The sequence below is a fragment of the Megalobrama amblycephala genome, linkage group LG16 (assembly GCF_018812025.1).
Source record: "Megalobrama amblycephala isolate DHTTF-2021 linkage group LG16, ASM1881202v1, whole genome shotgun sequence".
NCBI classification, from domain to species: Eukaryota; Metazoa; Chordata; class Actinopteri; order Cypriniformes; family Xenocyprididae; genus Megalobrama; species Megalobrama amblycephala.
Window position 1 is genome coordinate 34,041,877 of NC_063059.1, and position 25,988 is coordinate 34,067,864.

A 25,988-nucleotide genomic window follows, 5' to 3' on the forward strand; every position below is an offset into this window, starting at 1 on the left:
GGAGGAGACTTTGCAGAGTGCTCACCTCTTGCATTGTCAATACATGATCTTGACCAAAAATGAATGCATCTCTTGATGGAAATAACATCACAACATTTATTTCCATCAAGAGGTGCCTATTTAAATCCAAACAGCAACACTAAATGTTTAATAGTACTATATTGGAGACCTGTAGGTTTGCAGTGAGCCCTGCAGGGTCTTTGTTTAATCTAGGATTCCGGTTTCTTCAAGGCTGTGTTCTGAACAAAGCAGGCCATTGTAGCTCATCATCCATTGATCCATTATGGCTGTTTAGCACATCTCCAGGTTTGATCCCTGCGTACCTTTCATCATTGCGTTCCACTGGCTTTGTGTGGATTCAAAGCAGCTCCTTCCCAACAGCCATAAAAAAAACATCCTTTAATACCACTTTAAAGACAACACCTGATGTCTGATAGCACACTGAAAACATGGCTTAGTTCGGCTGTAATTATAACCCCACATACATGAAAGGCTTGAATTGTAAGTGGTTCTGTGCAGAAATGCATGTAAGCTACAATAGTCCAGCCATGAAATAACCACAGCCTGAAGAAGGAAAACTGTACAAATAGCTGTTTTTGTTGAGGGACAAGGTTCTTAAGTGAAATAAGACTTAAAAAAAACTGGGCATTTGGATATAAATGTGGTATATGATTAATTTTACATGAACTTACATGATAAATCAATACTTTTTTATGCAAAAATTGGTTTTGAACAAAATTCTGAATTTAATGCTGAAATGTGTAATTTTTTTGATGCTACAATATTTCTTTTATCGCAGCTTAAAGGATTAGTTCACTTCAGAATTAAAATTTTCTGATAATTTACTCACCCCCATGTCATCCAAGATGTTTGTCTTTCTTCCTTCAATCGATAAGAAATTATGTTTTTTGAGAAAAACATTCCAGGATTTTTCTCCATATAGTGGACTGCAATGGCTACCAACGTATTGAAGGTCCAAATTGCTGTTTAAAGCAGCTTTAAATAGTAGGGCTCTACTCGATCCAAGATGAGGAATAAGAGTCTTATCTAGCAAAAAGATTGGTCAGTTTCTAAAATAATTCAAATGTATATACTTTTTAACCACAAATGCTCATCTTGCACTAGCTCTGCGATGCGCCACGCATTATATAATCATGTTGGAAAGGTCTCGTGTGACGTAGGCGGAAGTATCGCAGTGGGGCGAAAAACTCCATCTTCAAATTATTATTTTGAAGTGAATGAATCTTAATTAATTACATGTAAATATAAATAAATCAAATACATTGAATAAATTGAATATTGATTATTGTTTACATGTAATGTTTCTGCATATGATGTCTTTATGAAGATATGTCTATGGTTAATTCATACTGAAAAATGATATGTTTCAAAAATTAGATCAGTTTCTTAGAATTTAATTCCATTTGAATTCTACTTTTAAATTCAAATTTAAATGGCAGTTGTTCATTCTGTTTGCTATGTTAATTCAAATTTAGCAATGGAATTTAAATATCAAGATATGGCGGACAACCCTGGCAGAAATGCATGCGACTTTCAGTATTCTAGTCTGGCAGAAATACATGCGAGGTTGTCTTCGATTCACTCCCTAGAATCTGTCACCTTCTGTGCTGTTAATTGGGGCACACTTCTTCTTCTAAGATCTCTCACACCCCACATAGTTAGCCGGCAGTGTGTAGAAGAGATGCTGTGATAATTGTGTGCTAGGTGTAATTAATGCTGTGTAAGAGGATTTGCTTAAAGCTTGATGAAGGAAGTGGGGAGGCGGTGAGGGGGGTGCCGCAAGGCCAAAATAACGATGGTTCTCTAGCTGCACCTGTGTAAAATAAACTGGTTGCCAACTGTAAATTAATCCATGTGTGTTTACATGCAATTTTTGATGTGTCCAGGCATGTGGTGTTGGGGGGATGAGAAAGAGACAGGAACCAGCATCCCTAGAGGATCGAGACAAGCCATATGTGTGTGACAGTGAGTATCATTCACAAATAAACAAATGAACACTGAATATAACTCTATATTCATTACCAAACCCAGTATTTGGAAAGGAGGGGTAGAACTACAAATAGAGCACCATATAAACGTGCCATATAAATGTGTACAATGCAATTTTCCCTTGATAATGGGATATTTAATGTCAAGTTTGTTGTGACTTATCTCGCATGGTGTGACAACATTCTTATGGAAGCTCGTTTCCTCACTAAATAATAAAATAAAAAAAGTAATTGCGTCTTTTTATCTCACAATTCTGACTTTTCTTCTCGCAATTGCGAGTTATAAAGTCAGAATTGCTGATATAAAGTCAGAATTGCGTGATAAACTCATAATTGCTTCTTATGAAGACTTTCTCAGAATTGTTTATATCTCGCAATTCTGACTTTATAACTCACAATTCTCACTTCATAACTCACAATTCTGACTTTATATCACACAATTTTGACTTTATATCACGCAATTTTGACTTTATATCACACAATTCTGACTTTATATCATGCAATTCTGACTTTATATCACACAATTCTGACTTTATATCACGCAATTCTGACTTTATATCACGCAATTCTGACTTTATATCACACAATTCTGACTATATCACACAATTCTGACTTTATATCACGCAATTCTGACTTTATATCACGCAATTCTGACTTTATATCACGCAATTCTGACTATATCACACAATTCTGACTTTATATCATGCAGTTCTGACTTTATATCATGCAATTCTGACTATATCACACAATTCTGACTTTTTATCACGCAGTTCTGACTATATCACGCAATTCTGACTTTATATCACGCAATTCTGACTATATCACACAATTCTGACTTTATATCACGCAATTCTGACTATATCACGCAATTCTGACTTTATATCACGCAATTCTGACTATATCACGCAATTCTGACTATATCACGCAATTCTGACTTTATATCACGCAATTCTGACTATATCTCGCAATTCTGACTATATCACGCAATTCTGACTATATCTCGCAATTCTGACTTTATATCACGCAATTCTGACTTTATATCACGCAGTTCTGACTTTATATCACACAATTCTGACTTTATATCACGCAATTCTGACTATATCTCGCAATTCTGACTTTATATCACGCAATTCTGACTATATCTCGCAATTCTGACTTTATATCACACAATTCTGACTTTATATCACGCAATTCTGACTATATCACGCAATTCTGACTTTATATCACGCAATTCTGACTATATCTCGCAATTCTGACTTTATATCACGCAATTCTGACTTTATATCACGCAGTTCTGACTTTATATCACACAATTCTGACTTTATATCACGCAATTCTGACTATATCACGCAATTCTGACTTTATATCACGCAATTCTGACTATATCTCGCAATTCTGACTATATCACGCAATTCTGACTATATCACGCAATTCTGACTTTATATCACGCAATTCTGACTATATCTCGCAATTCTGACTTTATATCACGCAATTCTGACTTTATATCACGCAGTTCTGACTTTATATCACGCAGTTCTGACTTTATATCACGCAATTCTGACTTTATATCACGCAATTCTGACTATATCTCGCAATTCTGACTTTATATCACGCAATTCTGACTTCATATCACGCAATTCTGACTTTATATCATGCAGTTCTGACTATATCACGCAATTCTGACTTTATATCACGCAATTCTGACTTTATATCACGCAGTTCTGACTTTATATCACGCAATTCTGACTTCATAACTCACAATTCTGACTTTATATCACGCAATTCTGACTTTATATCACGCAATTCTGACTTTATATCACGCAGTTCTGACTTTATATCACACAATTCTGACTTTATATCACGCAGTTCTGACTTTATATCACACAATTCTGACTTCATAACTCACAATTCTGACTTTATATCATGCAATTCTGACTTTATAACTCACAATTCTGACTTTATATCATGCAATTCTGACTTTATAACTCACAATTCTGAATATATATCATGCAATTCTGACTATATCACGCAGTTCTGACTTTATATCACGCAGTTCTGATTTTATATCACACAATTCTGTCTATTATTATACTAATATAATACGTATTAGTACTTCAAATTATTAAATTAAAATATTTTTTGTAATTATAATAATAAATGAATTACAATAATTGACAGTAAATAACAACAACAATAATAATAATAATAAAAATGTTATAAAATCTATATAATAATACCTACAATTAATACTTTTTGTTCATGACAAGATTAACCAAACTCTTGTACGCAGTTTTTTGACTGTCTTTTTGTTTCCTTGTGTGTTCCTCTGTGTTTAGTTTGTGGGAAGCGCTATAAGAATCGTCCAGGTTTGAGTTACCATTATACTCACACACACCTGGCAGACGAGGAGGGTGAGGAAGACTCCGAGCGGCACACACTGCCCTTTCAGCGCAAGAACAACCACAAACGTGAGCCCAGCATCAGCCTCAGCCATGGATTACACACTCATACCACAACCCATAGAGTACCACTATTCTAACACAATTTACCCACTCTCATACCCCTTTTCCACTGACCCCGGTGCTGGTGCTGGAGCCGCTGTTCAATCTGGCCCTGTTCCACGCATTTCCAATGAATTAAAGGTGATTCTGGCCTGGACAAAATTGACTCCGCCTCTTAATCTTAAACCAGGCACCATTATCGCCAGGGACCAGGGGCGGGAGACCACTTAAAGTTTCCAAAACAACAACTCATGACAGAACTAGATCGTTCATTATAACCAACAAAGCTAACTGGAAGTGCCCAGTGCAGCAGTCGACTCCCTGTTTTGTCCTCTTTTGTTCCTACTTTTGTTGTGCTGCAAAGCTACTCCAGCCACTTTATTTTCCCCATCTGTCTGAAATAAAAATATTTTATTTACAAATATGTGTGAATTGATTACTATGATTTTTTATTCATTATATATTGAACTCCTATAATATTAATAATTTTCTTCCTTCTTTGTTTTTAAAGCATTGTGGTGAATTAACATCGTTATTAAGTATTTTGTCATCAACATCAAAGCCTGGATCCATTTGGTGTTCTATGGGTTTCCATAGAAACAAATATCTGGTTCTGAAGACGTTAAAACACTAGAATCTTCGAGTTGTCATCTTGTAATTATGGTAATTACAACACAACGTGAACAAAGCAAAAGACTTCTAAACAAAGCTTGTGTTCATTCATTCACACTTCACACAAATCCGATTTGGATTCAGTGTCCGCACTGTCATTTCGCAAATGATGAAATTTGATCCATTTGTTGAGTTGTTGTCAATATCCATATCTACTTCAGCTGCTAATGATATAATCAGTCAGAACGATGCCAAGAGACTTTCTCATAGAATAACAAATAGCAACTGTTAATGTGGAAAAACACGATGGAAAACTGGAAATTTTGCATCTGCTCATGTTTTTTTGTTACATCTCACCACGGTGCTGAAGTCACGAGGCATGTTTTACACACTCATGCATATACAGTTTCCAAAATCTGTAATGGCCAATGACAAAAAGAGCACAATGATTTGAAATCCAATGGACTGAGACACATTTAAAAAAAAAAAATATTTGGATTGGTCTTGTAAAAAAGGGATTCATGCATTTTTTTTCTGTTCACACTAAATGGATTTGATTTTGATATGCCAAAAATCTGCCTGTCTGAAAAAAAGACTTATGTTTTAACATAAGAGTCATGTCAGTGAAAATGTGGTACAATTCTGAGAGACGTCCCTGAGCACCAGCACCATTTTGGTGGAAAAAGGGTATTAACCATCTCACACATGCATTACAACAAGGAGTCACATGGCAGTTTTTGTAATCAGTATTTGGTCATTTTTCAGTAAAAAGAAAAAGTAAACATCCTAGATTTTTCTGTAAAATGAGGGAATATATCTCAAATTACTTGTATTTTTCCTTTAATCTTTGGCAATTTTTAAGTGTAAATCTAAACAAATTCAGTGAGGTTTATCTTACTGTTCAAAAGTTTGGGCTTCGTACGATTGTTTTTGAAAGAAGTCTCTTATGCTCACCAAGGTAGCCTTTATTTGATCAAAAAATACAGTAAATGCAGTAATATTGTGAAATATTACAATTTAAAAGAATTGTTTTCTATATAATATATTCCTGTGACGACAAAGCTGAATTTTCTGCATCATTACTCACATTTCAGTGTCACATGACCTTTCAGAAGTCATTCTAATATGCTGATTTGCTGCTCAAGAAGAATGTCAGATTATCAATGTTGAAAACAGTTTGCTTATTATTTTTGTGGAAACCAAGATAAATTATTTTTCAGGATTCTTTCATGAATAGGTAATATTTTTTCATGACTTTTATGGCTTTGTATTTTTTAATATGTACTCGCTAGGGGTGTAACGGTACACAAACCTGACAGTTCGGTACGTACCTTGGTATTGAAGTCACGGTTCGATACTGTTTTTTATCAACAGTGGTTTATTGAACAAATTGTGTCTCTCCCTTTAAATAAAATCAATTATGATTAACATTTTCGTAAGGATAAAAAAATGTCTATCTAAGCTAATGCTGTAAACTATATACAGGGAGCCCTTTCTTGCACATTACTATAATTTTAAATGTTACAATTAACAGCAGAGCCCAAACTATTAAATTCAGTTGCTATTTATTTTTAAATATAATAATCAAAATTCAAAAAAAATTGCACATAAGGCAGGTTATGTATTAAAGGTGCCCTAGAATCAAAATTTGAATTTACGTCGGCATAGTTAAATAACAAGAGTTCAGTACGTGGAAATGACGTACAGTGAGTTTCAAACCCCATTGCTTCCTCCTTCTTATGTAAATCTCATTTGTTTAAAAGACTTCGGGAAAACACGCGGATCTCAACATAACACCGACTGTTACGTAACAGTCGGGATAATTAATATGTATGACCCCAATATGTGCATATATGCCAGCCCATGTTCAAGGCATTAGACAAGGAAAGGCAGTATTAACGTCTGGATCTGTGCACAGACAAGGTAAGCCAGCAAGAACAACAGCGAAAAATGGCAGATGGAGCAATAATAACTGACATGATCCATGATAGCTTGATATTTTTAGTGATATTTGTAAATTGTCTTTCTAAATGTTTCATTAGCATGTTGCTAATGTACTGTTAAATGTGGTTAAAATTACCATCGTTTCTTACTGTATTCACGGAGACAAGAGAGCCGTCGCTATTTTCATTTTTAAACACTTGCAGTCTGTATAATTCATAAACACAACTTCATTCTTTATAAATCTCTCCAACAGTGTAGCATTAGCCGTTAGCCACAGAGCATAGCCTCAAACTCATACAGAATCAAACGTAAACATCAAAATAAACACTTTACTCACATAATTCGAAGCATGCATACAGCATGCATGACGAACATCTTGTAAAGATCCATTTGAGGGTTATATTAGCTGTGTAAACTTTGTAAATGCACTGTAATATAGTCTAGAGCTCGTGTGGCAGGGAGCAGGCGAATTAAAGGGGCGGCGCGCTGCCCAAATCAGTGTATAGTTAATGATGCTCCAAAATAGGCAGTTAAAAAAATTAATAAAAAAAAATCTATGGGGTATTTTGAGCTGAAACTTCACAGACACATTCAGGAGACACCTTAGACTATTACATCTTGTGAAAAAGCATTCTTGGGCACCTTTAACTTCTAAATCTAATTATAGAAATTGTTCAATTATTTTTCTACTCCAATTCATTTTTGAAATATCATTTACACCGTTTTACACAACTTGTTTTCATGACAAATTTATTTAAAGATGTATTAAATAATTAAGACATTACTAACAGGTAAAATAAATATAATGGATATATAAGCTAATATAGTGCATATATTTAGTGAAATTCTCCCCCCTAGAGTTCATTTTCCCTAGTGAACTAACATGCTGTGGACACTAAATGACTTGCCTGAGGTAAATATCATGCTATGTGACATTATTCTCAAGCTTTTTAATGATATCCACAGATGGAAACACTGGTTGAGAGATCACGCATAAACTAGTCTCGTTACCAGACCTTCAGACTGACGGCAGAAGGTCTGGACTCTATCGCAGCTTTCATTGGCCAAGAACCACCCGAGAGGACGTTTGACTGACATGTAAATCAACCAATCACACCCAATCACAACAAACCGACATGCTTCTAATAAATTATTCATTCTAGAACGTTGTGCAAGTTTACTGCAACAATGGAGCCGTGAACTTCACATACTTTTGAAAATTGAGCGTTTAGTTGATCCTGATAAGCCGCATTGTCACAGTTGTAAACACGACAACGTCGTTCTTCCACGTTAGGGATTTGTTTTCAGGCGGACCGTTAAAGAACGCGACACACACATCACCCGGACATCCTGTAGAATTCAACCAACCAGATGAAGACTCCAAAAATCAAAGTGTTTCCAGTTAAGTGTGCCATAAGCATCAGGGGCCGTATTCACAAAACATCTTAAGGCTAAAATAAGCTCCTAACTTACAGATTTAGGAGAAACTCTTAAAAATAATGGGTGTGTCAGTCCTAAATTTAGTTTTTCTCTAAGAGTATTTCACAAAGTATTTTAGCTCTAAAACTAGCTCCTAAATCTGTGAAACATTAGGAGTAGTCAAGAGGACTCATAAGTCACTAAGACCAAATCACAAACAATCCTAATCCACCAAAAGACACTGTACACTATTGAGGCAATAGCGATAAAGCTGGGTGCTGCACCTTTTCTTCATAAATGCAATACATATTTTGATTTATGGAATACAATAAAATGCCAAAAATAAATCTTCAATAAGTAAATAAATATATAAATAATGTACTATTACCTGTGGCAATTGTTTTCACGGGTTCACACTTACAAATGATCGAATAGAGCACATATATGTTTAGCGTATTTGGCATGCTGTCCAAGGGGATCGAGGGCTCCGATCTTGGAATTTGTTTGGAATTTATTTTGCCCAAACTCCGAGCTCGGAATTGCTTTAGCCCAAACCCAGAGTTCGCCCCATATCTCAGCCGAGAGCGAGGAGCGGGTTGGCGGAGGGATGCAGAAAACTGTCGAGGTAAGGCGAGTCGGCTCTCGTCTGTGTATATATACCTCCACTCGAGCTGATTAGATAGACCGTTTGAACGCGCTCCTCCAAAACATTGTTTATAAAGCATCATTTGTCACTTGAATTCTGCAATCTCTCGAGATGCAGACATGTAAGAGGCGGACAATTAACTGAACATATACTAGTTTAATTTGTGACATTTTAAAATCTTTATTTCAATGTGGCAACATTTTTATTAAAAAAAACTTTCTTTGAATATGGCAACATTTGTATTTTAAAACCTTTATTTGAATATAGAAACATGAAATCTCATTCTACAATATCCCTATGAAAATCGCTAAAATCGCTGACAGAGACTTCTCCCCCATCAGCCAATCACTGTGGGCATAGTTAGTAAGTGTGTTGACATTATCCATAGCAACGAGGTCAACCCCGCCCTTACTCTTAGCTTAAGACTTTTCTCTATTCCTTAGTAAAAGTTTGTCTCAGCAGCTTTGTGAATAGGTTTTAAGAGAAAACTCTTAGCTAAGAACTTTTACTGCTATTTGGGAGAACTCTTAGTGGTAAGATAAAATGTTTTGTGAATACGGCCCCAGATGTTCAGCCCATGGTCCATGGGCGTGACGCCTGAGGCTGAGACTACACATAAACATATCTATGCATAGATCATCTGTTCTTCCTCTTCTGCGTTTTTCCTGTTGTGGGGTTAGCAAACAGCATTGCATTACTGTGTGCGCCCCCTTCTGGATTGAAGTGTGGATCACCTGTGACTGACTGAATTTGCCAAACCGAACCGTGACGTCTGTACCATGATGGTTCGGAACGAATACATGTACTGTTAAACCCTTAGTCCTTTCTTTAAAAAAATAAAAATAAATCATATATATTACTGACCCCAAACTAGGAAAAAAAAGTGTTTGACAAGATTTTGATGCACATGTAAAATGTATCTTGTTTTATAAATGTTTAGTTTACTGGCAACCAAGACAAACATACAGATTAGAGAAATGCTTTGTTTTGCAGTGCACACTGTATCATGCTAAAGTCATGTGACAGTATCAGTATCAAGATCTTCCACCCCTTGTTTATGCCTTTGTTGTGTTCAGTCTGTAGCCTTTTGCCTGACAAAGACAAGGTAACAGTGACCTCATTGCAGTGTCCTTGTGAAATCATGCCCATTTGCCTCCCAGAGTTATCTGGCTGAGTGCTTGGCTGAATTGGCCTGCCCATCGCTCTGTTTACCCCTCACCGCCACTGGCTTTTTGGTTCAAAAGCTGGTTATATAGAAAAATGCAGAAAATTAGGGCCGTGTTAAATTTTGCAGATTTTTTCAGACAGAACACAAGCGTAAGCGTCTGCAGGATGGTATGTTTTCCCCCTTCCCATTTTCTCATTTCACACTCACCCCGTATTCCCATACTCCACCACGAGCGATATTATTAATAAGAGAGGTTTTAATGAAACCTAGGTCCATGCATTATTCATGCAATATTTAGACCAAAAGAGAAAGATGTAGATGTAGGCACGATAACTAGAGCCATCTGACTCAAGATGGCGAATTGGAGCCAGACCAAATCCGAAATTCCCATCCTCTGCCGTTATTTCGTTTTACAGCTGTGCTACCTCTCTCTTTTCTATCAGTTTGATGAATGACAGATTATTCAGCCAAGAGATGAGATTTCACCCCTCATTCTTGCTCTCTGTCTTTCTCCTTTCTACTTTTTGCCATTCCTTTCTCGCTTTCTCTCCTTTTCCCATCACCCTTGTCTTTCTGCCTATGCTTTCTCCTCTGTCTCCTTTTGATTTAAGATTCATCTATCAGTTCTCTGTATTTTTCCCCTCTTTATTTATTTCCACTGCAGAAGTGAGGCTGCTTGGCTGAGATGAGCGACTGCATTAAAATTCATGCCTGCTCATATTCTTTTTCATATAGTGTTGTGGTGCTGCTGGTCGGACGGAGGGGGTTTTGGGGGCTGTCCAGCAGGGTCTGGGGGAGGGGTGCTGTCTGGTGTCAATGTGTAGGGAAAAGGGTAGAGGGGTAGATGGCGGGGGGATCGCTGTTTGCATTTGAGGTCGACCCTCTAGATGTGCACCTGAAAATTGGATTTTGTGATTTGAGAGTTCTAGTTAAAATCCTCCCCCACACGCACACACACACTCTCTCTCTGCACCCACATAATGTTTGGCTGTTAAAAACAGACAGGATTTTACAAGATTTAACCCTAATTTCTTACAATAAAATGCTTTTTCTGAATTTTAAAGTGAAATCGATGCAAAATACACTATTTTGAGTATTTTGTCATTGAAAATGTCTAAACATCCTGAAAACAAGATGTGTGAGTAGCAAATTTTTACATTAAGATGTTTCGTCAGAGAATATATATTAAATTTCATGTATTTTGACACCATCAACAAAATTAATAGTACCCCTTTTTTGAAGAATCCTTCAGAAATTATTCTAATATGCTGATTTGCTGCTCAAGAAACATTTCTTATTATTATCAATTTGAAATAATAAACTAGGGATAGATAGATAGATAGATAGATAGATAGATAGATAGATAGATAGATAGATAGATAGATAGATAGATAGATAGATAGATAGATAGATAGAACCCTACTTTCTTACAATACAATTATTTTTCAAATTTAAAGTGAAATCATTGCAGACTATGCTATTTTCTGTCATAACATGACAAAATACTGGGAAAACATAACTGCATTGCACTGCATTGTAAGATAATAGTATATTTTTTTTCATTATGATAATTAGCATTCCCTTTGGCTAGGAACTTCTTAACTTTTAATTAGTTTTCTCCCATCTAGTGTAATTTCATTACAAAATACAATTTGTTGCATTGTTCTACATGGAGAAAAGAAGCCACACATTATGAATAACTCTTAAGTATGTTCATAATTTGTGATTTATATTATATGTGGCAAGTGGCATTCTAAATTACAGAGATAATATAGTCTTGTATAAACTGTTATGGGGAACATGAGGTTTGCACATGGTGACAATCAACAAACTTTATTTTAGACTAAAAATAAACTCTAAACGTTATAAAACATGCAACCTAAAGTGAATTTAACAACAGCAACAGCCGAATCACCCAACAAATAGTTAAAAATGCAACCACATCATTTATTTATGCCTTAGAGCATGCTGGGAAGCTAAGCACCAACATAGCACTGTGGACATCTCACTATAACAGTGGATTTATAGATATAGAAGAGATTACTGTAAAATAATCAGATTATCATTGATTCTACAGCTGCTAAATCACAATCATCCCATGGTTCTTTTCACTGTCAAGTCACAATATGCGATTATCATTTAATTGTTAATAAATTATACAAAGGTACTATGGAAATTAAAGTACAGCAAATAGTAGCCAGGATTATACTGTCAATTGATACAGTACACTTTAAATTTTTATAGTCAGGGGCGGAGCTTGGGGGTTGGGCATGGCCACCATTGACCGACGCTTGGCCACCCCTATAACCACTCTGCTCACAATTGCCATTTCTGTCTATTTGTCTTGACCAGAATTTAGTTTATTCAGATGTAGAACCGTCTCCTTATGACCACAATACACAGGAGAATTTCAAGCGCGCACACAAACTTTGCCTCAGTGCCAGGCGCAAATCAAACAAGAGTGCGAAAAAACAAAACATGGGTGCCGAGGGAGACTCAGCATCCCCCGGTGAACAGTAGATATACGAATCATTGAACAGTTGGGTAAATAAAACATAAATAAATGTGGAGATGATTGAAGCAGTGACAAAAAAAAAATGTATTTGTTATATATGCATCACATTTATGAACTTCACACTCAAATACTGCTTTGTGAGCTCACAATATAGGCACAAATTAAATGTAATTTTCAACTGTAATTTAATGCACAAATAAATGCGAGTACTGTTTATTTGTACTCAAAAACAGGTGCCATTTTGCATTTGTTGGAAGAGTACAAATGGATTGCATTTAATTGTGTATAAAATGACAGATTTTACATTCTGGCATGTGTTTTATGTGCTGCTGCCTTTATCATATTCACATTGCTGCACTTTGGATTCAAAAGAGAGCATATTTTTTCATTTGTAATGAGATTAATTTAAGCATAATAAAACTGTTGCAATTAAAGGATTAGTTCACCCAAAAATGAAAATTATGTCATTAATGACTCGCCCTCATGTCGTTCCACACCCGTAAGACCTCCGTTCATCTTCGGAACACAGTTTAAGATATTTTAGATTTACTCCGAGAGCTTTCTGTCCCTCCATTGAAAATGTATGTACGGTATACTGTCCATGTCCAGAAAGGTAATAAAAACATAATCAAAGTAGTCCATGTGACATCAGTGGGTTAGTTAGAAGTTTTTGAAGCATCAAAAATAAATTTTGGTCCAAAAATAACAAAAACTACGACTTTATTCTGCATTGTCTTCTCTTCCTTTCCATTGAATTGATTCCATTGAATCCTTTCATCTGTCCGTGTTGGTAACGCACTTTTACGCCGTTGTTTTTGGCGATTAGGACATCCGCGACATGCACACTTATGCACCATTTTAAAAAATATAGCAATACCAAAATACAAACAATGTAGAATAGCTTGAAAACAGCGTGCGTCTCCCTCAGACTGTAAACGAAGCTCGGGCGCACCGGATAACACGTCAGCAGCGTCTTACGTCAGCAGCGTCACTGCGGAGTCGTGAACCCGGATTGACAACAGACCCGGAAGAGAATACAATTTTTGAATTGAAACAAATGAAACAGTTGAAACAGATCTTACACTCTAGGATTAAGAAAAAAAAAGTCAAATTCACTCAGTATTAGTTGATCTGTTCCACCACTACCTACAATTAAGTACAATTAATTGTATTCAGTTGTTTTGTTCAGCTGTGCTTTAAAGGGTTAGTTCACCCAAAAATTTTGTCATTAATTCCTCACCCTCATGTCGTTCTAAACCCGTAAGACCTTCATTCATCTTGAAACACAAATTAAGGTATTTTTGATAAAATTCGATGGCTCAGTGAGACCTCCATTGACACCAAGATAATTAACATTTTCAAATGCACAGAAAGCTACTAAAGATGTATTTAAAACAGTTCATGTGACTACAGTGGTTCAACCTTAAAGGATTAGTCCACTTTTAAATAAACTTTTCCTGATAAATTTACTCACCCCCATGTCATCCAGGTTGAAGGTCAAAATTACAGTTTCAGTGCAGCTTCAAGGGCTTTAAACGATACCAGATGAGTAATAAGGGTCTTATCTAGCGAATCGATCAGTCATTTTCGAAAAAAATACAACCGTTTATGCTTTATAAACAAAATAACGCCTTGAACGTACTTTCCGCTTCCGCATTCTTCATAAGCTTTCCGCTTCCGCATTCTTCTTACGGAACGAACGCGGCGCCAGTTTCGTTTTTTTCCGTAACTTGAATAGGGAAGGCGTAGGACATTCAGCGTAAGCGTTATGAAGAATGCGGAAGCGAAAAGTACGTTCAAGGCGATATTTTGTTTATAAAGCATAAACGGTTGTATTTTTATCAAAAATGATCGATCGTTTCGCTAGATAAGACCCTTATTACTCATCTGGTATCGTTTAAAGCCGTTGAAGCTGCACTGAAACTGTAATTTTGACCTTCAATCTGTTGGTAGCCATTGAAATCCACTGTAAGGAGAAAAATCCTGGAATGTTTTCCTCAAAAACCTTAATTTCTTTTCGACTGACGAGAGAAAGACATGAACATCTTGGATGACATAGGGGTGAGTAAATTATCAGGAAAAGTGTATTTAAAAGTGGACTAATCCTTTAATGTTATGAAGCGACGAGAATACTTTTTGTGCACCAAAAAACAAAAATCAGAATAAGGCTTCGTTACCTCATAAGTGTTTCGGTGTTTGGCATTTTGATACACACTCCAAACTACTGATTCGAAACAAAAGATTCGTAAAGCTTCAAAGCTTCATGAAGCAGTGTTTTGATATCGCCCATTACTACAGTCACATGAACTGTTTTAAATATGTCTTTAGTAGCTTTCTGGGCGTTTGAAAATGGCATTTGTCTTGCTGGCAAAGGAGGCCTCACTGAGCCATCGGATTTTATCAAAAATATCTTAATTTGTGTTCCGAAAATGAATGAAGGTCTTACGGGTGTGGAACGACATGAGGGTGAGTAATAAATGACAGAATTTTCATTTTTGGGTGAACTAATCCTTTAACTTAAATTTATTTCAGTTGCCAAGTCAACATTTCCATTTAGTTTAACTTTTTCATATAGCCTAATTTTTATGTTTTGTTTTATTTCAGTTAACAAAATCGTTTTCGTTTTAGTTAACTCTGTTTTATATCTTATATTTTTGCTACTTTATTTTTGTCAGACAAAAAGTGGGCTGTATTCCAAAATTGTTTTAAAAGGATACTTCCCTCACAGTCACTTCCACCACCGAATGTTATTGAGCACAATACATCATTTGGGATGTGGTAGAAATGTTCAGAACTGATTTATTAAAAAATGACAGAATTCTCCTGACATTGGCCATTGTTAGTGGACAAATAAACTAGTTAGAGTGTACACTGATGGAGACAAGCGGTCAGCAGGAGGACAGTTGGAGGGGTAGCAGGTTTTTTTTTTTTTGTAGAGATGGTAGTGGGGGTTGTTTTTCATTGCACTGAAGGTCAGATTTGATCTGTCTTTCTATCTGTTTGTTTGCATTCTACATTCATTCCTAAATTGTATTTCTTTTCCCTCTTCTCCTTGCTTTTCTTTTTCTCCTCCACATGTAACACATGCACACGCACCTGAGTAATCACATACTCTTTTTTTATGAACAATTGTGGTGATTATGGCTGGTAAGCAAACTGCTCTGAAAGCTCGGAATGACTGCCTTCTTCAGATGAATTCCCTCATGCTGTTTGTACGAGAGGAATCGTGATTGTGAGGCTGAATCACGGCACAAATAATAATGGCATATCAGCACACCTGGGAACGAGAGGAGGCTGAACTTATCAACAGCAGCACAACAACCAATTGCAATAAACTGATGCCAAAAATCATCTCGGTTAAAATAAAGAAACAAATGAATAGCATTATGACTTAAAGAGACTTTAGATAACGTAACATAAATCCCATACAGGCTATTTCACATGCATTATCTTTATTACAACAAATGGTTTGTGTCTCATATTTAAATCTGTATACATAGATTTAGACTATGTCACTAAACATGTTATAGTTTCTCTAAGGCTTAAATGTCTTGGTCGTAACATTTCTCCTGAACTCAATGAATTATAAAGGTATTTTGAATGCATTATATAACATCTTATAAATACTCTCTTGTATAATACACTCAGTTATGATGCATTATAATTCTATAATTTAGTATTTATTTGGCTATTGGTTAACATTATCAAATAATCCACAGATTAATGTGACATCAGCACAAGATCATGATACTACATTTTGAATAATCACAATAAATAAATAAATTCACAATAAAACAGAGAACATGCATTAAGAAAGTAGAGTAAATTTTGATTTTATTTCAACCTTAAACATAACAGCACAATGTCTTTATGCATTATACTCTTTAAAAATGAACAGGTAACTATTATAATTTATTATAACTGTCTTTACAGTTGCTACCTTGGTAATGCGTTATATAAAAATGATTCAAGTAAAGTCTAATTATATGCTAGACTCAGGCAGTTTCTGCAAAAGCTCAAGTATACTTCTTTGTATGAGTTTACCTGTCTCCACTCTACGCTCCGCTAGGCCCCGGTCGCTACCTGCCACAGTTGCACTCCTGTCTGCTCCGCAACAAAGCAGGAAGAGCAGTGGCCGTTGCCTAGTGATGGTGTTGCCATGGAGACTGGCCAGCCAGACTCCCTCTATAAAGAATAGGTTGTTATATGTACATCGAGAGCGGGGAGGGGAGGCAGTGGAGTTTGGAGTTTCTCTAGGTTTGAGGATGGAGGGGTAGGGAGGTTCATTAAATCAGAAAAAGAGAGAGACTTGCTGAATTCACTTTATGATTTGGCATATATATGAGGCAAGACAGTAGTGTTGAGTTATACTGTGTTCTGCCTCATTTGCTATTCTGTATTAAGAAGAGGGCCGAGGGCTGTTTGGCTTTCCTAGACTGGATCCTTAGGATAATGCAGACTCTTACTTCGCCATCCTTTCTCTTATTTTTCTTTTCTCTTTCTTTTCTTCACTTTCTTTCTCACATGAACATGTAAACATGCTCGTATAAAAATTTTAGTACCAGAAACTAAAAAATTGACATTCTAATGGATGACTGCTTTCTACTGGTTTGAGCACTTTAAAATGTGTAATATTACATATATATATATATATATATATATATTAGAGATGCACCAATAATAAATTCTTCTGCCGATACCGACAGCCGATTATTCAAAATGATATCTATATATATGTGTTAGAGGTGCACCGATATATCGGCGATTAATTGGTATCGACCAGTAAAAGCACATTTTCACATTATCGGCCTCCGGCAGATAGTTTAAAAACAGCCGATAGTCAGGGCCGATATATCCTGTCAGTCAAAAGAGGGCAGGAAAATACACTGAATTTGTGCCAGTTTGATGTTCAATATTAATAGTAATTGTATGAATTAATAACATTCAGAAAGTTAAGAAATATTAATTTAATCTTCAGAAGTTAGGTAATGTGTGTTAATATTAATTTGAGTAATGTGTTTATGTTTGTAACTGATAGCACTTAATCTGAAACAGATTGATGAAATGGAGAGAATAAAGTTTGTATTTGTATTTCTTTCAAAATATAATAATAAAAAATATAATGATTAATTAATAATTATAATGAAATTATCATTCATTTAAAAGAAGTTCTAAAAGGCAGAACCCCCAAACTATCGGTATCAATATCTGGAGATATCATTCTGAATAATCAGTTATCGGTATCGGTGGAAATATTTAGTATCGGTGCATAACTAACTAATATACTGTATGTATATTAGAGATGCACCAATACTAAATTCTTCTGCCGATACCGATAGCTGATTATTCAGAATGATATCTGCCGATATACACTGAACAAAATTATAAACGCAACACTTTTGTTTTTGCCCCCATTTTTCATAAGCTGAACTCAAAGACTTTTTCTATGTACACAAAAGGCCTATTTCTCTCAAATATTGTTCACAAATCTGTCTAAATCTGTGTTAGTGAGCACTTCTCCTTTGCCGAGATAATCCATCCACCTCACAGGTGTGGCATATCAAGATGCTGATTAGACAGCATGATTATTGTACAGGTGTGCCTTAGGCTGTCCACAATAAAAGGCCACTCTAAAATGTGCAGTTTTATCACACAGCACAATGCCACAGATGTTGCCGGTTTTGAGGGAGCGTGCAATTGCATGCTGACTGCAGGAATGTCCACCAGAGCTGTTGCCCGTGAATTGAATGTTAATTTCTCTACCATAAGCCGTCTCCAAAGGTTTTTCAGAGAATTTGGCTGTACATCCAACCGGCCTCACATCCACAGTCCACGTGTAACCTTACCAGCCCAGGACCTCCACATCCAGCATCTTTACCTCCAAGATCGTCTGAGACCAGCCACCCGGACAGCTGCTGCAACAATCGGTTTGCATAACCAAAGAATTTCTGCACAAACTGTCAGAAACTGTCTCAGGGAAGCTCATCTGCATGCCCGTCGTCCTCATCGGGGTCTCGACTTGAGTGGGCAAATGCTCACATTCAATGGCGTCTGGCACCTCTGTCAACGTTGTGGATCGAATGGCCCATGGTGTCGGTGGGGTTATGGTATGGGCAGGCGTATGTTATGGACAACGAACACTGGTGCATTTTATTGATGATACCGTGACGAGATCCTGAGGCCCATTGTTGTGCCATTCATCCACGACCATCACCTCATGTTGCAGCATGATAATGCACGGCCCCATGTTGCAAGGATCTGTACACAATTCCTGGAAGCTGAAAACATCCCAGTTCTTGCATAGCCAGAATACTCACCGGACATGTCACCCATTGAGCATGTTTGGGATGATCTGGATCGCATGTTCCAGTTCCTGCCGATATCCAGTAACTTCGCACAGCCATTGAAGAGGAGTGGACCAACATTCCACAGGCCACAATCAACAACCTGATCAACTCTATGCGAAGGAGATGTGTTGCACTGCATGAGGCAAATGGTGGTCACACCAGATACTGACTGGTTTTCAGTAGGGATGTGCACAAATAGTCGAATATTCGTTCTGTAATTAATATTCCAAAAATAAAAATACTATTCGAATTTTACTATGTTGCTTTGCTGGCCGTAAATGCAGTGAATCCGTGATAAATCCTAAGCACTAAAACTCGCAGTTATAACTAAATGCACCAGGTGGCGCTGTGGAGCGTGTTTAACAAGTTTATTTTATTTGATCGTCACATAATGTTGTCGTCTGCCTCGCAAAGTTTGGAATTACTTAGATGAAAATGATCTTACAAAATGGAATTACTTTAATTAATTAATGAAACCGAGTTATCATAATATCAACACCATAATGAGAAAGCACATGAAATCTAAATACCCATCGAGTGAGGAAAGACAGCTGTCCATCATTGCATTCACGACAAGTGCAGCTGTAAGTTATCCCCTAGTGAGCCAAGATGATAACTTATGTGATAGCAAAATGATGTTGAGACATATGTTTCCTTTAAGTTTCGTGGAGGGAGACATATTTACGAACAGAAAACAAAGTGCTACTGTTAGAAACTTAGCTTAGCAAACAGTTATATAGGCTATTATTATCTTTGTGTCTCTGCAACTTCTGTCAGCACGGCTCATTTTCTCACCGAGCATGTGGATATTATTGTTTTTCTCAACATGAACATGTGAAACAATATAAACACGATAACCATATACTGACTTGAGTGTATTATGTACGTTTTGTACAATAACTGGCGCTGTCTGCTTTATTAGTATTTTTCCCGCTCGCGCTGCTTGAGATTAAATGCTTTTGTTCTTAATATTTTCTGTTTACACATATTGTTTAATGCTTTGAACTAAAAGAAAACCTTAAGATATAATGTAAGCTTGTTGTGTATATTGCCTAATTGTGAGCTTGTTCAGAAATAGTTGCAAAATATTGATGAATATAAAACAATAACGTCTTTCTCGTTTAACCTCATTTAAATACACGAATATTCGCCAGCCTAAGGCACACCTGTGCAGTAATCATGCTGTCTAATCAGCATCTTGATATACCACACCTGTGAGGTGGATGGATTCTCGGCAAAGGAGAAGTGCTCACTAACACAGATTTAGACAGATTTGTGAACAGTATTTGAGAGAAATAGGCCTTTTGTGTACATAGAATACATAGAATATATATATATATATATATATATATACAGTGGCGTAACTTTGTTTTAAAAAGTGGGTGGGACAGGAATGTGTATGTGGGGGGGTATTGTAATTGTATTATTATAATAATAATAATATGATATTAAAATTAATATGATAGTTTCTTCCTTACATCTGCTATAATACAAGAGAGTATGTATATTAGTTAATAAATACGTGGATCCGCTGTAAAAAATAGGTTGTCCTGATGGACTGGAGGCAATATTTTCGTTTAGCATGCAAGAGATTCTGGGTTCGAATCCAACCAACCATGTATGATTTTTTTTTTCTCTCATTAAAACCAAAGATGTTCGTCAGTGATTGTATATCAAAAGCAGGGACACGTTTATTTGTATTTTGTTTTGTGATTCAACGTAACGAATAGAGAGTCTCTGCAACAGTTAAGCGATAGATTGAAGTGCTCGTCCGTGTGAACACTGTGCAGCGTGCACGAGCGCCAAGAGAACACTGTTGCGCCTCTGATAACAGCGACAACTAGCACTCAACATGATTTCAAAAACAACACATCCCAGCGCCAGATCGCCTATTATTAACTCAAATTGATAATCAACTAGAGGTGTTTCTTTTGTATTAGATAGCGTGATGTTTCAAAAAGTGGTGGGGACATGTCCCACCCGTCCCACACGCAAATTACGCCTATGTATATATATATATATATATATATATATATACTAAATTCCTCTGCCGATACCGATAGATGATTATTCAGAATGATGTCTGCCGATACCAATACCAATATCAACAGAAAAAATCTCTCTCAATTAATGCTTAAACTATACAGGGAACCCTCTCATTTTGTACATTAGCCTACTATAACATTAGAGGTTAAAATTAACAACAGAGCCCAAACTATTGCATTCAACTACATGAGAAATTATACATTTCGGTAAATTGTACTGTTCAACATACCCTCTGATGTGCATTCAAGTTTTTTTTTTGTGCTATAACTTGTAGTAAAGTGGAAGAAAAGACTCACGCTCTGCGCTGCCGCTTGAACTAAGACTCAACAGCGATCTGTCACATCACATTTTAAGAGCGTTAAAATGCCATTTATTGTTTGACTTTCATGATAAAATGGACAGAATTATCAGAAGTCAACAAAGCACAAAGCTCTTTGCAATTATTAAATGGGAGGGGTTCTACAAATAATGTTTGGTATAGGGACAAAATGCGGACCTAGCAACCCTGGCTTGAACTACAGATGAATTATAGGGTCAAATAGAGCTTGCATTAATGTATCTAGTTTTTAATTGTTAATGAATTATTGTCCCGTAGACAGCCCTAAATTCAACACAAGAGACTCTTTTTGATTGAAAGGATATAATCAGCTGTGATCATTGGCTGTTTTTAAACAATCAGCCAGTGGCTGATAGTGAAAATAATTGCTTTTATCTGCCTATATATTGCATGAAGTTGTTCTGGATTCACAATCCCAGGGTTCTGCAATAGAATTATTGATTTTCAAATGTTTACTCTTTCCATCTCTTCAATGAAAGTTGGAGAGTGGAAAAGTCACACTGTGACTGTCTTGTGTGAAGAGTCATCATGCTAGTGCGTGTGTGTGTTTTGTGTTTATTTTATTCCTTTTGTTCCTTTTATGATAATGGCATTAATTTTGGGATACAGGATACTCTTTGTGTATCTGCTGCATCATACTGTTCAATTCTATGTCACTGTGTCTATCTCACAGTCTTGGTTTGTATGGGTGTGTGCATGTCAGACTGACTGCACCGCAACCATAGATCAGGTTTTATTATGCACCAAAAGCTGATCCTCCTCTCCCTTCACAGTGTCGTTCTGTTTAAGGTCTGTTACGCAACTCAGCCTGCTGAACGGTCAAACTACTGAGGCCTTTTCTTCTTGTCTTATGTGTATACTTATATTGGTTTGTATCGCTCCCAATTTGCTGATAATGAGCCCCTTTTTCTTTCTTTGTCTCTTCGTTTCTATCTATCTATCTATCTATCTATCTATCTATCTATCTATCTATCTATCTATCTATCTATCTATCTATCTATCTATCTATCTATCTATCTATCTATCTATCTATCTATCTATCTATCTATCTATCTATCTTTCATTTGTCTGCCTGACTACTGTTGGTAGATTTTTGACCTGACAAACTTCAGACAATCGGGTCATCCTATGGTAATCTCAATAATATCAAACTTGCCAAATATCAATGGATTAAATGATCTGGCCAGTATATATCCAATTTACCATTGGTACTTGTTTGGTTTTATTCCTAACCCAAAAATACAAATGCAGTTTGTTTATCTGTGACCGTACATGGACATTTGTGTGTGTGTCTGGGGTAGTATGATGAAGGGGGTTATTAAAAGCAGGAGTCCGCCCCATTTGTCATGGTCAAGAAGTGGGGTGCAGCATGCGGGCAACCTCAAAAAATGATTAGGCAAAGATGTACCAGTAATAAAGCTGAGCTCAGGAGGGGGTTTGTATGTGGAATGTGTCATTTGTTTGTGCAAAATCCATCCACACTGCAGCAAAACTTAATGAGGTGCCTTAATGTTCTATTTTAAAGCTAGTTTGGTTTTGCGAGACGCTATTGTGTGGTTTTCTGTAGTGTGGGGCACATGTTCAAGGTATATTCAGTATATTCAATATATAACATTTTAATTTATATGTATATGTATTTTTTTTTTTATCAAATGAGGGACAAGTCAAAAATGGTGCAGGATGATGGTCCTGAAATGCTATTAATAACTGCTTGACTTCCTAAATGTGCATCTGTCTTTCTCCTTAAGCCTTTTTTTTTTTTAAATATCAGACACACGTCAGACCAGGCTTGTGGAATTGTCTTTGTGTGAGAGTTGCTGCTAAAATGCACTCTAATGGGTTGTTTCAACCCATGTTTGGGTCAAATACGGACAAACCCAACCGTTGTCCATATTTGACCCAAACATGGGTTGAAACAACCCAGCATATTTTATAGTGTGCTTCTTAGAGGTGTAACGGTACACAGAAGTCACGTTTTGGTACATACCTCAGTTTTGGCCACGGTTCGGTACGATGGGAAAAATGTTCACACTTTAGATTAGATCTATTAACTATGACTTTTGCTTCAATAAACTTCTAATTACTGCTTATTAATAGTTAATAAGTGAGTTGTTAAGTTTAGGTATTGGGTAGGATTAAGGGATGTACAATAAGGTCATGCAGAATAAGGTACTAATAAAAAGCCAATAACCCTCATATACTTAATTTTCCACGTTCCACTCCGTTTCCGCTCTGCTCCGCGTTCTGAGCCTTTCAAAGTTTTCTCTTTTGTCCATGAGCGCAAAAAAGATGCATTCGACGTGTACACACTATCTAGTGGACTTCGTTTTCAAGCGCTCAAGTCATTTGCATATGCGCTGTTCTTCTTCTGCTCTTTTTCTTGTTGTGGCGATTAGCAAACAGCATTGCATTACCGCACGCGTCCCCTTGTGGATTGGAGTGTGGATCGCCCGTGACTGACTGTTTCCGTTGTCTGATTGCATGGACGAATACATGTACCATTACACCCCTAGTGCTTCTGCATGATTTTTGATGGCCTCATGAGGACTTTTTGGGATGTGTGATCATGGCAAGGTTCATGCCAACCGGTGCTTGTGAGTCCTTCCTGCGGTGCTGTTACTTGAACTGCTTTCTTTCCATGCCAATTGTGTCCTAATTAGAGATGTGTGATCTTGCTAAAATAGAATCATGTCACTATAGGATCATTTGGAGAAGAATTGGGGTGCGGAGAGAGTGAGAAATAATAAGGGAGGGAAGTATTTGAGGATTCCTCTTCCTACCTCTCTTTTTCGATTCCCGTGGGGCCGCAGACACACTTGAAAGCTGTGAAGTGTGCTGTTCTGCCTGTATTCTCCTCGTAATTGGCCAAACGCTGCATTGGGAAAGATTTAGGAAGGCAGGAAAGAAGGCATGGCAAAGAAACTCCTGCGTCTGTCTCTGAAATTCTCTATCTACGATTTTCTTTTGGTTTGACTCATCTCTCTGTTCTTCCCATCTTCCTTTTTTGTGTTAATATAGGGCTTTGTTCCAATACCTAGTGTGCTGCCTCACTGTCTGCTGCCTACATAGACAGATGTCTTCTATGAAAGCAGCATCGTAACTGTCATGGAAACTCAAAGTGACTGATTTGGAAAACTCTTCATAGGCAGCCACTCTGCTTGGGAGACTCGATTCAACTTCAATAGAGTTTTGGCTGTAGCATGATAATCATGAGAATAAGCTAATGAAACAATACTTGTTTTTACTATTGTTTTAACTATTTAATTAACTATAAATGGACTATTAATATCAGTAGTTTCTTAAGAATCTAATTTATCACAAATTTTTATCACCTATATATATATATATATATATATATATATATATATATATATATATATATATATATATATATATATATATATATATATATGTTTGTGTGTGTGTGTGTGTAAGAAATGAGAAAATAATGAAAAAAAAATGGTAATGCACCTTTACCTTCAATGCATTATTTTCGAATAATTTAATGGCCCGGAGTCAATTATTCCACTTATACTATGGTTACCACACCTTAAGACACTGTTCAGATGTTGCATTTCAAGACATTTGTCAGGTTTTTGCCCTTAAAACACTCTTGTGTGTGGGACTAATTTTTTATGCATCTCATCCCAAGTCTCCGTTGCTAATTCCAAAGCATAATTTTAGAGCTAGTAATGGAGACTTGAGCCATTGATAGCAGACTAATACAGTTATTGACGCAGTTATGAGAGAGAGAGAGAGAGCGTGTGAATTAGCCTACCTGAGTTTGTGCGTCTCTCAATAACAGTGTTCGGCAGCCGTCTCTACTAAAAACGAAACTGTAAGTTTATCTACATCAAGAACCGCACAGTTATTACCATGCTGGTGAGAAGTCATGTAGCTTTTAAGTTGCTAAACTATTTTACAGATTAATCAATCAGAGCAGCACTGACAAAACGTTTCTGTTCAAGTGTGTGTCCGTGTATGTGTGTGTATGTGTGTGTGTTTGAGTGAGAGAGAGAAAGTGGGAGAAAGAGAGTATGACCTTTCCGGATATAATAAATCATTTTTTGTGGCGAAAACCATGACTATAATTTGTCGTTTTTATCCTATTGTTTATTATATTTATTTGCTTGGTCGGTGTCGTTGTGGGTTGTGTTTCTTTTGCGGTTGTAGGCTGTAAGGCCTAATGAAATAACTGAAATAATTTAGCGAATTGATATGGAACTGTAATGCAGTCAAGACCTGCCTAGAACTTCTTTAGCCGTCCGTTTCCCTGAAAATAGTTGCACACCTTAGAACGTTGGTCAACGAATCAGATTCGAGCATTCAACAGTAGGATTACAGGTGCTGGTCATATAATTAGAATATCCTCATAAAGTTGATTTATTTCACTAATTCCATTCAAAAAGTGAAACTTGTATATTCATTCATTACACACAGACTG

General features: G+C 36.5%; 1 protein-coding gene across 1 annotated transcript in view; it reads left to right on the forward strand.

Annotated features, from left to right (window-relative positions):
* The window catches only part of dpf1 (double PHD fingers 1), a 71,020-nt gene that overhangs the window by 28,572 nt on the left and 16,460 nt on the right, over positions 1-25,988 (forward strand). Inside the window, 2 exon segments of the mRNA XM_048161210.1 lie at positions 1,908-1,986; positions 4,346-4,477. Of these exon segments, the coding sequence (XP_048017167.1) occupies positions 1,908-1,986; positions 4,346-4,477 (211 nt within the window).